At 40.5% G+C, this 12,012-nt stretch overlaps 2 protein-coding genes across 5 annotated transcripts in view; one reads left to right on the plus strand and one right to left on the minus strand.

The window, feature by feature from the left end:
• LOC125776690 (uncharacterized) overlaps nt 1-12,012 on the minus strand; it is a 436,599-nt gene that overhangs the window by 330,623 nt on the left and 93,964 nt on the right. The gene's annotated exons all lie outside the window — the stretch shown is intronic.
• Nucleotides 1-12,012, plus strand: part of LOC115066129 (synaptosomal-associated protein 25) — a 176,712-nt gene that overhangs the window by 41,197 nt on the left and 123,503 nt on the right. For all 3 annotated transcript variants that reach the window (XM_049450267.1, XM_049450268.1, XM_049450269.1), the window contains one exon: nt 9,392-9,491. In XM_049450267.1, the coding sequence (XP_049306224.1) occupies nt 9,393-9,491 (99 nt within the window). In that variant the 5' untranslated portion in view covers nt 9,392. The remainder of the gene's footprint in view (nt 1-9,391; nt 9,492-12,012) is intronic.

Consider the following 12,012-nt stretch of genomic DNA (forward strand, 5'->3'; position numbering starts at 1 on the left):
ATAAAAACATTTACCTAAAAAAGTTTCAACTCAATTGCCTTATTCAAATTAGTTTACTCTGAGGAAAATTTAATTCGTTTGAGAAATATTTTAATACACAATATATCAAAAATGGTTCATAATAACACAAATCAAAATACACCTGCAGGAGCTAAACGCTCAAAACAGGTTGTTAAATTCATTTCAGAAACTGACAGTTTAACAAGATACTGCACTAGATTTTCCGCTTCACCGATTCACGAAAACTCGGAATCGTTATTAGAAATAAAAAGCCAAAATCTTAAAAATTTTTAGACTTGCCTCCAAGCGGCTCATGATGACATTGTAGACTCTGACGATTCAGATCTACCACACAATTTTAAATTATCTTCTTACGCCATATACGAAAACTGCTTAGACCAGTACGAAGAAACAAAAGCTATGATCTACGATCAACTAAAGCTCATTAAAGCAATTGCACCTTCTCCCCACAGTAGAGTAGAGCTGCCATAAGAAGGCAAGTTCAGGCATCCAACTCGAGGTGCCCGCATGTGACACAGAAACCTTTCACGGAGGTTATGAAGAATGGCCGTCCTCCCGGGACATGTTCACAGCAGTGTACATAAACCATCCTCAATTATCACAAGCGCAAAAATTGTATCACCTCAGATACAAAACGAAAGGTCAAGCAGGCATAATAATAAAACAGTTCGCTCTTAATGACGATAATTTCAATTTGGCTTGGGAAGCTCTAAAAGCTAGATATGAAAACGAAATAATACTGGTCGATAAGCAAGTAACGACACTATTACACTTGCCTAAAATCAAGAAAGAAACAAGTGAAGAATTTGTAGGACTACAATCCATTGCTTCTATTTGTTTGTCGATTCTGTCGACACAAAATATTCCCACAGACAGCTGGGACCCAATTCTGGTAAACATTTGCACCGCCGCATTGCCACAAAAGTTGTTACTTCTATGGGAGCAATCGCACTCATCACGAAAAAAGTGCCCAACGTGGCAACAAATGAAAGATTTTCTCACTACCCAATATGAAATTGCGGAAAGGTTAGAAGAAAATATAATCAAAACTAAGAACATTAAGCACGACCAAAATAGACCCATCCACCCCTTCTACCCGGTAAAACTGGCGCATCCTAATAAAACAGCGCAATTCACCTTGGGATGCCACTATAATACAACACCAATAGAAAACACCATAGTCGCACCAACCCAACTAACAAAAGGAGTGGACAACGGCGAAGCTGGCTCAATTCGTCTTAAACAATTCGACACGTCAATTCACAGTTCGCCCATCACTTTCACTTCTACATGCAGAATGAAGATGAAGCTTATATATAGATACATAGCGAAATATCATAAAAACGAAACTGGACATGGAGGAATTAACGGAAATTATGAAAGACTGAAAACCTTAATTTACTACAAGGATCCAAAGAAGTTAATACAAAAATATATAAATAACAGCGAAATATGCAATAAGGCGAAATACGACAAAAAACCTATTAAGGAAAAATACAAGCTAATCGAAACACCGATGGATATTAACCAAATAATACATATGGATGTTTACACCAACAAAAAACATAGTTTTATCACTTTTATTGATAAATTTTCAAAATATGCAATGGCACTCGCCTTAGAAGATAGAAACAGCCTCACAATCGTAGAAAAAATTAGACTTTATCTCTCTCTCAGATGTAAGCCAACAAAAATTATAACAGACAACAAATTTAACTCAGTAAACATAAAAGAACTCTTAAGGCAGGAATCCATTGACGTTCATTTTACAAAACCAAATAATCAACAGGACACGCATGTAGAAAGGCTACACAGTACTATTTCCGAATTTAGAACACTGGAAGCCATGAAATCACCACTATCAACTCAAGAGAGAGTTTTTAAAAGTATAGAATGATACTCGTATAACAACTCAGTCCACTCCACGATAAAAGCAAAAACTATAGATGTAATTGAAGGTAGAACAGATAAAGCCAAAATATACAAAACCCTAGAGGATAATAAAAAACGTACAATTGAAAAATTGAACGAACAACTCGAAAGTTTTCAAAATACGGAACAGGAAGGGTATGTGAAGAACTATAAGGCTCTTAGGCATAAATACGAACCAAGATATTGCAAACAAAATTTACAAAACATACACTCTTCCAATATTAAAAGAAAAAAGAAAATTTAAGTTTAAATGGATCCTAACCTCTTTGATCATACTACTGGCATTGACACCAATCCAACCTCATCTCACAATAGAAAAAATTTAAACTAATCTTGGATACATGGAAGTATGGATCGAAGACAAGTTGGACGACACTATACTATATATAATAAATATAGAGGAAATATTAGGTATAATCGACACAATGCACAAAAATATAGAACATGCTGGCCTACAGAAAAAAACAGACATTTTGGAAATGCAACTTAACAATATAAAAAGCAAAGCTTTAACTTTAATACCACACAGACAGCGAAGAGGCCTAATTAATATTTTTGTAACAGCTCAAAAATGGTTATTCGGCACTATGGATGATAACGATAGGCAAGAAGCACATCTGAATTCAATAGATACAAATAACCATAATGCAATTAATAATCTTAATAGTATTAATACACACTTTAATAAAACTTTCTCTAAACTCAAGTCTATTATAGAAAGCGACCGTAACATAATAAATTCGAAATTAAATAGTATATACAATATAAAGTTAACAACGAAATACAAATCCATATCCAATACAATGACTTTACACTTAAACTAAAAATTATACAGGACATAATCGAACACATTCAAGAAAACATAGCTGCATCAAAGCTAGGAATTTTTTACGGAAGCATGTTGACAAAAAAAGAGATAACTAAGTTCGGAATAGATTTCAATAAACTGCAAAATATTAAATTGGGAACTCTTATTGATAGCAAGGGGAATATAATATTCCCCATTAAAATACCAAAAGATTCTATCTTTCTTGCAATAAACTATCTTATACCCATTGGAAACGAAAATAACAGGAAACTCTTATTTGAACCCCAAATTTCATTATACAATATACGTATTATAAAAATAATACCTATATTTAGGAAAGTAATATTGAATTGAAAAAACTAAAGCCGTTAAAAAACTGCTTAATAAAGAAAAATTGTATACAAATTTTTAACAAAGCATCAGATATTATAGAGATAAAGCCAGGAATTGTACTCATAAAAATCAAGTACGAACACACTTTTATAATGATTGTAACAACAGAACACAAAAACTAACTGGCAACTATTTAATAAATTGCAATAATAGCTCTGTCAATGTAGGCAACCAAACTTTCTATAATAAAGAAATTATACATATTTAAACAAAGTTTCGCTAGCTTTTACACATACAAATAACCAAAAATAAAAATGAAAAACTAATATTTGAAGACATTGTATTAAGTAACTTAAAAAATGCGGCACTAATAAATGAAATAAGCTATGTAAGAAAAACGCATTATATTGGGTTGTCAAAGTCTTGCGCTATTTTCATTGAATCAATTCGTGTGGCACCCATACATCGAGCTTCTTAGTGACTCCAAGCTTCTTCAAATGATTTATAACGGTTTGATGACTACTATGCCGGTCTCTTTCGACCAATTCAGCAATTTTATCGCAATTTTTGACGACAGGCCTTCCGGGGCGTGGCGCATCTTCGACCACCTCTACACCAGAACGAAAACGTTGAAACCATCGTTGTGCGGTGGAAATGGAAACTGTATCGGGTCCATAAACTGCACAAATTTTATTGGCTGCTTGAGATGCATTTTTGCCTTTATCGTAGCAGTACGGTAAAATATGCCGTATTTTCTCTTTATTTTGCTCCATGTTAGCGACGCTATAACTCACGAACGATTTAAAAGACACGACAATCAATCAAACACGTGTTAGCGCGTGAAATTAGCTTTCCCAAAATGGTATAACATGACCCGATGTGACGAATAAAACTAGAACTATGCGCTTTCAGCGCCAACCAGCGCAAATACTTTAATTTTAATCACCATTGCGTCAATAATTGTATTATAGAAAAATTAAAGAGCAAAATAACCAACATGATCACCCAGAAGAGTGCTCAATCAAAGGGAGGAGGAGTTACGTCGCCGTCGTTGTAAGCCAAATCGCTGCCGACGTCGCTGTCACCCCACTTCCACATTGACTGGTCTGCATAAATGTAACCAAAGCATAAAATGCAACCAAAGCATATTTAAACACAAGTAACACAATACCTAGGTTAGATTAGGTTAGGTAAGATGGCTGATCAAAGATCCCACGTAGACTAACAATTACTCCTTTGTGATGCCATTGAAAAGGAACTCCCGTGTGTAGTTACACAGACGCTTAACTTCAACACCCGCCAGTTCGGTGGGGTGTCCAAAGGTATGCGCTCCCAAGTGTCTGAGTCTTGACCTCCCAAAAGTGGGACAATCAAGCAGGAAGTGCTGGCTTGTTCTACCGCATCTTCTTCCAAACAGCTCCTGCAGTCGGCATTCGGTAAGATACCCATTCTTACCGCATGTAAGCCAATAGGACTGTGGCCTGTTAAAAGACCCACTAACAATGAGAGGTTAGCCTTACTGAGGGCTAGGAGATCATTAGATCTCCTACGATCTATCCTGGGCCAGAAGGCTTTTGCAACCGCACAAGTGCCGGTGCTGGCCCAGCGTTGGACGAGTACCCGCTTGGCCCAGCTATCTAGTAGTAGACCACAAGAAGAAACACGAGCACCGATCCGTTCCCATTCTACCGATAATCATTCTAGGGTACCTTTCCTTGCTAACTCATCAGCTTTGCAATTGCCTGCAATTCCGCTATGGCCCGGCACCCACACCAGTCTAATTACAAAAACTCTAGCTGCTAGAGATAGCAACGTTAGACATTCTTCGACAAACCCTGAACGCACTAATATAGCCGCTCTACTATCTGAGTGAATAGTCACTTCTCTGAAGGTGGATGCACTCCGTAGCAGAAAATCAGCTGCGACCTTGATGGCTGCGACCTCAGCGTGGAATACACTACAGTAGTAGGGAAGTCTGAAACAGGAGTTGATGGAGAGCTCCCGACAGCTCCCCTCCACCAACCTTCCCCCCAAGCTTTGACCCATCCGTGAAGAAGCTTGCTGCCCCCTCCTCCAACGGCTTCTTCCCACTCACATCTCCCTCGTCGGTATATGGGCAGAGAAGGAGCCGCCAGAGTTCGGTATAGCGACTCCATGATCCAGATGATCCGGTATGCAGTCAAAGTTTGTACGGATATCCGAATGACCAGATGCACGTTCCTTTAAGAAACCAGATTCTCTGAGTCTGATAGCCACCTTCGCGGCTATGCACCTACCGGCAATATCTACCGGCGTTTTATTCAAAATTGCATTAAGTGCCATGGTTGGGGTAGATCTTAATGCACCACATATGCTAATTAGCGCAGCCCGTTGAACGCTTTCGAGTTTCTTGGCCAGTGTGGTCTTCCCAATAGCCCTCCACCACATGAAGACACCATAGAACAAGATGGGCTTTACTATGGTGTCATAGAGCCAGAGAACCACTTTCGGTGAGAGACCCCATCTTTTGCCAATAGCTCCTCTGCAGCAGTATAAGGCAATAGATGCCTTTTTTGCTTTCTCCTCGATATTCGGCTTCCACGAAAGCTTCTTTTCCAGGATGAGCTCTAAATATTTCACTGTATCCGCCGGTTGCAGGCGATTACCTCCCATCTGCGGCAACGGTGCCGCCGGGATTTTATATTTTCGGTTGAATAAACCCATTTCTGTTTTATTTGGATTAATGGCGAGTCCACTTCCGACCGCCCACTTTGTTACAACGCTGAGATATCCCTGCGTCAACTCGTACACGGTGCTAAGGAACTTTCCTTTGACCATAAGTGCTACATCGTCTGCGTAGGCAATCACCCGACAGCCGCGATCCTCTAGTTTTTTGAGCAATTCGTCAACGACTAGGATCCATAGAAGAGGAGAGAGAACCTCTTCTTGTGGGTGCGCCTCACGCGCGTGCTGCCCCATTCCGTCTGTCGCACAGAAGACTGAGAATAAGGTACTTGAGGCCCTAATCAATCCCAAGCCGTCAAGAGCAGTTACTACTGCCTCAGGCAGGACATTGCTGATATCAAGGAAGGTCCCAACAGTGAAGTCCTTGGCTTTCTTGGAGCCAGGACACGATAGTTTGCAAGGCTACTGACCTGCCTTTGCGATAAGCATGTTGTGCTCTTGACAAATAGTCTCTCGGAATGCTCTTCCTTATATACCAGTCCATAAGTCTCTCCAGAGTCTTTAACAAGAAGGAGGAGAGGCTGATTGGCCTGAAATCCTTGGCTGTGACATGGGAGCCCCTGCCAGCTTTCGGGATGAACGTAACCTTCACTCGTCTCCTGGCCCCCGGGATGTAACCTAATCTGACGCAGTTCGCATAGATAGGTGCCAACCAGCTACATGACACCTTAACAGTCTGTTGCAGCTGCGCTGATATGATGCTGTCTGGTGCCGGGGACTTGAATGGTTTGAACGAGTTAATCGCCCACGTCAAGTGTCGCTCATCCAGGATGCCGACAAAGGCCGCGCAATCGTCATGCGGCTCCCCGAGAGATCCCCTCACAGAGGACATGTTGCTCGGGAAGTGAGCGTCGAGAAGCTTTTGAAGTATTTCTTCACTACTGAGGGCCCATTTGCGTCCTTGAGACACCACAGGGATACTGGGGTTTTGCGAGAATACGCCTGAATCTCGAGGACTCGTGACAGCCTTCCACTTTTTCACAGAAGCACTTCCACGAGGTCCTCTTGGCCTTTCTTACTCGGACTTATATATTGAAAGTCCTACTTTATACAAAACCCAGTCATCAGATAACCCACTTCTGCGGGCCTTGTTGAAAACCCGTCTACAAGACGCCCTGATATCTGAGAACTCTGTAGTTCGCCATAGAGGTTTCTCTTTGCTTTCGGCGATCTCAGTTGACAAGACCTCTCCAGCACAGTCTTGCACGCCGAGCTGAAGACTTCAACCCACTATTCCACCGCATCGGTAGTGGCCAACGAGTCTACTCCCGGTGCGCGTGGGAGAGTTTGCCGAAGCCTCTTGCGGTAACCTTCCCAGCCCGTGTTCCTAGGGTTCCTAAAAGATTTCCTAGGTGGACCTTCTCCGACTAGACTAAACTCGATGTACCTGTGATCCGAAAAGGAGTGATCCTCGAGGACCCTCCAGTTCGAGATCAGCGGGGCAATCGCTTTTGAGGTTAGGGTGAGGTCGAGGACCTCCTCCCTGACTGCGATCACAAAAGTAGGAGAGTTTCCTCTATTACAAATGCGAAGATCTTCGCCAATAATGAAATCAAAAAGCGACTCACCTCTACTGTTAGTATCCGAGCTTCTCCAGATCTGGTCTACTCTGTTTCTACCTGCATCCTTGGCCGTCAGGAGCCTATGGCTCTTTGTCCTCAATCCAGAGATCCCGTTACCAGTCAGCTACGGTTCCTGGATCAGGACGACATCAGCTCCGTCTTGTTTCAGACGGAGCAATAAATTGTCGGAGGCCGCCTTCGCATGCTGGAGGTTAATCTGGAGGAATTTTATCCTTCAGACTTTCCTCCAGGAGCGCTATTTCAGCGCCCAAGTCGTGATCGACCCGAACCTCCTCAAACAGTTGTTCGAGGCTGAAGACGGAGTCGCCAATCGACGAACCGCCCCCAACACTCGCCACATCCGAGAGATTCGGATCGACTTCCACGGACATTTGACCAGGGTTTTATGGGGACGGGGGCAGTTGCGATTAGCCTGTCAGCCATTTCTGATGAGTGTCACCTCATCGTACTCAGGTGTCAGAATGCCGCCACCACCAGCCCAGGGTTCTACCAAATCCAATAAAAAGTTTCTCAAAAACCAGTCCAAAGTCAAAGTCGTCTCTTTGGAAGGTCGAGCGGCTTCAGTTCTTGCACTAGCTGTTTTTGTATGCTTTCAGTGTAAGACTTCTACGTAAAATACGCCAAGTCGTTCCTTACAACAGTCCCAGTTGCTGCGATCGGCGCCGAATCGACTCTTCACGGTCTTCGTGTACACTCTTAGCTACGGCTATATTTTCTTCACTTCCAATAATGAATGCTGGATGATGGTGTTAATAATAAATAAAAAGCTTTGTAAAACCTTAAAGTATTTTCACGCTTGTGAGTCTTGCAAAACACAGAAGTATAATAATTCGGTTACAATAGAGATATTTTCTTCACTGCCAATAATGAATGCTGGATGATGGTGTTAATAATAAATAAAAAGCTTTGTAAAACCTTAAAGTATTTTCACGCTTGTGAGTCTTGCAAAACACAGAAGTAACGGGTGATTTTTTTGAGGTTAGGATTTTCATGCATTAGTATTTGACAGATCACGTGGGATTTCAGACATGGTGTCAAAGAGAAAGATGCTCAGTATGCTTTGACATTTCATCATGAATAGACTTACTAACGAGCAACGCTTGCAAATCATTGAATTTTATTACCAAAATCAGTGTTCGGTTCGAAATGTGTTATCGACAAATTTTGTTCAGCGATGAGGCTCATTTCTGGTTGAATGGCTACGTAAATAAGCAAAATTGCCGCATTTGGGGTGAAGAGCAACCAGAAGCCGTTCAAGAACTGCCCATGCATCCCGAAAAATGCACTGTTTGGTGTGGTTTGTACGCTGGTGGAATCATTGGACCGTATTTTTTCAAAGATGCTGTTGGACGCAACGTTACGGTGAATGGCGATCGCTATCGTTCGATGCTAACAAACTTTTTGTTGCCAAAAATGGAAGAACTGAACTTGGTTGACATGTGGTTTCAACAAGATGGCGCTACATGCCACACAGCTCGCGATTCTATGGCCATTTTGAGGGAAAACTTCGGACAACAATTCATCTCAAGAAATGGACCCGTAAGTTGGCCACCAAGATCATGCGATTTAACGCCTTTAGACTATTTTTTGTGGGGCTACGTCAAGTCTAAAGTCTACAGAAATAAGCCAGCAACTATTCCAGCTTTGGAAGACAACATTTCCGAAGAAATTCGGGCTATTCCGGCCGAAATGCTCGAAAAAGTTGCCCAAAATTGGACTTTCCGAATGGACCACCTAAGACGCAGCCGCGGTCAACATTTAAATGAAATTATCTTCAAAAAGTAAATGTCATGAACCAATCTAACGTTTCAAATAAAGAACCGATGAGATTTTGCAAATTTTATGCGTTTTTTTTTTTAAAAAAGTTATCAAGCTCTTAAAAAATCACCCTATATAATAATTAAGTTACAATAGAGATTGGCTTTTGCATATTGGTATTCAAGTTTTGATTTGTAATTATTAACCATTGTAATTATTTATTTACGTACAGAATGCCGTCTGTTGACACCTCAAGCGAAGGGCTTGCTCCTCAAGTGCCCAAGACCGAATTGGAAGAATTACAAATAAAAGCAAATAGTGTTGCAGATGAGGTAAGTGATTTAATAAATATATATAATATATTTAAAAAAAAAACTTGTATTATGTTTTTTTTTTAGAGAGCGAAAGCTCTTGAATTATTGAGTTTATTTTATTAGACGTTAGCAAGGTGTCAGTATCACTTAGTTGTTTTCCGTTCCCACAGTCTGTAAGGCGCTTTGTCATCAGAAATGACTTTGCGCGTGTGGATTATTGTGTTACTAAATTTATTTAGCGTTACTTCCTCCCTTCTTAAATTCGGACGTCACGTCCACGTTTAATGTCATACATATATTAAATTTTTTGTTGTAAATCGCCTATACCTATGATTAATTACGAAGAGCAATCCTTTCTACAAACTGCATTCCAAAGTGAACAGATGCATGCTCCTTATCAGTTCTTCGCTGCCGTGTTTGAATAGCTCGGCCGGCCATCCATAGGCCCCCGCCACTTTTTTGTTCTTCAGACGGGTGATTGCTATTCGAACTTCTTCATGGTCGGGCAATGGAACGTCCGCTCCATCGTCATCGATTGGGGAATCGGGCTGTCCTTCTCCTGGCGTTATGCTTTCGCTGCCATTCAGCAGGCTGGATAAGTGTTCCCTCCATAACTTTAATATGTTCTGGGCATCAGTCACCGGACACCTCTGGGGGTTCTACAAGAGTATGCTCTGGTCTTGAAACCTTCTATTAGTCGCCGCTTTATTCGTAGATTTTTCGGGCATTACCCTTGCCGCTCAGTTTGTCAAGCTCACCGTTCTGAGCTGTATGAGATACACGACGCTATTGACATAGTTCAGTAGTACCCTCCAGTTGAAGCAGAGGAAGAGGAAGACCTCCACTCCGTAAGACAGACCAGGTGAAGACGGAACTGGTTTCGCTTGGAATCTCCAATTTTCGACACGTAGCAAAAAGAAGAAATGACTGGCGCGCTTTTGTTAACTCGGCTATAACCGCGAGAATAAGGAACAATCCATATATTATCTATATTGAACCTGCTCCCTCTAGTATTTAGTGTAACGATCTGTCCTCCATTTTCTGCTTCACGGCGACGATAAACTGGACATTCGTCCTTTCCGGTTTGGGTATCGTTGGCGAATCGTCTAGGGTACTTTTTTGTACAAATACCGTTTTTCCTACATGGTGCTGTTAAGTTATTCTCCCCGTATGGTCTGTGCACCATATTTCTAATGCCAATATCAAACAACATTTTATCGTTTTGTTGGATGGGCAGTTCCGCAACTATGACACAATCAATTTCCTTCTAGTTTTTCTTTAAAGTTCGGTTATTAAATAAATGTTTAGCATTAGAGCTATGTTTGACCATAACGATAACTGATCTGCGTTTGAAATGAAATAGACTTGCAAGAACTGTGGACTTTGATTTGATGATGGTAGAAAGTACAGAATTTGTATGATTATTTGTCAATAAATTTTTGATTGGCTGTGAAGGCTCCTGCATATTGGGAAGATTGGCTTTTCTAGAAGTACATCACATACCATTATGGTCATTGTCCAATTTTTTATCAGAACACTTAGAGCAGATCCTTTTCATGGCTGTTGAGCACAACCAATTTGTGAATCGTATCTGAAAGTCAATCTGTTACTATTTGCTAAAACTTGATTGCGACTTCTGGTCGTTGATGTCCGTTGTCTTTTTTTCTGATCATGTAGACGCACTCCCTAGTGTGAGCTTGCATATTTCTAATATATTGCGCTTTAAGCCGCTGCACATGCTCCGTTCTCGTCACTCAAGCGCGTACTTGTGAAGTTCTCAAATTTTGTTCAGAAAGCCGCTGCGATCGTTCGATACTCGCCTCCCGCGCGCGTACTTGAGAAGTTCTTAAATTTTGTTGACCAAGCCTCGATGCTTGACTCTCGGGCATGCCATTGCGATACGTTACAATATATTATTTGTCGTAAAAGTCTAAAAATGGATTTAGTTCTGAAAAAATCTTTGGTTATTTTGAAAGGAAAAAAAAGGTGCGTGGAGTCCCTACGCGCGGAAGAAGTTATACTTCTTAGTGATATTCAGAAGCAAAATGCGAAACAATCATACATACATATGTATATTATGTCGTTTGCACACTTGTCTGTTTGTTTGCGAAAGCATATGTTCTACAAAAGCATATTTCTATACTTAAACAAAATTATTATAATATACTTATATTATAAATCGTATGTTTCTTACATGCATAACCAAACCACACTTAAGTCAGCGCAATCTAAGCGGTGGTAAGCGCTTGGAAAGTCAAAATGCTAACGCAGGTTCGAATCTCGACAGAATAAATTTTCAATTTTTTGCTTTTAACATCGTATATTATACAAATAAATATTTTTCTCACTAATAGAAATTAAATTTATCACAGCAATATTATGTATGTATATGTATATTATGTATATTGCTGTGATAAATTTAATTTCTATAAGTAAGAAAAATATTTATTTGTATAGCATACGATGTTAAAAGGCATACATCTTCTATCTGCACATGCTCATATGAGCGTATGTATACGCATGTGCGCCTTTAGAAATT

The sequence above is a fragment of the Bactrocera dorsalis genome, chromosome 2 (genome assembly GCF_023373825.1).
Source record: "Bactrocera dorsalis isolate Fly_Bdor chromosome 2, ASM2337382v1, whole genome shotgun sequence".
Classification (NCBI taxonomy): Eukaryota; Metazoa; Arthropoda; class Insecta; order Diptera; family Tephritidae; genus Bactrocera; species Bactrocera dorsalis.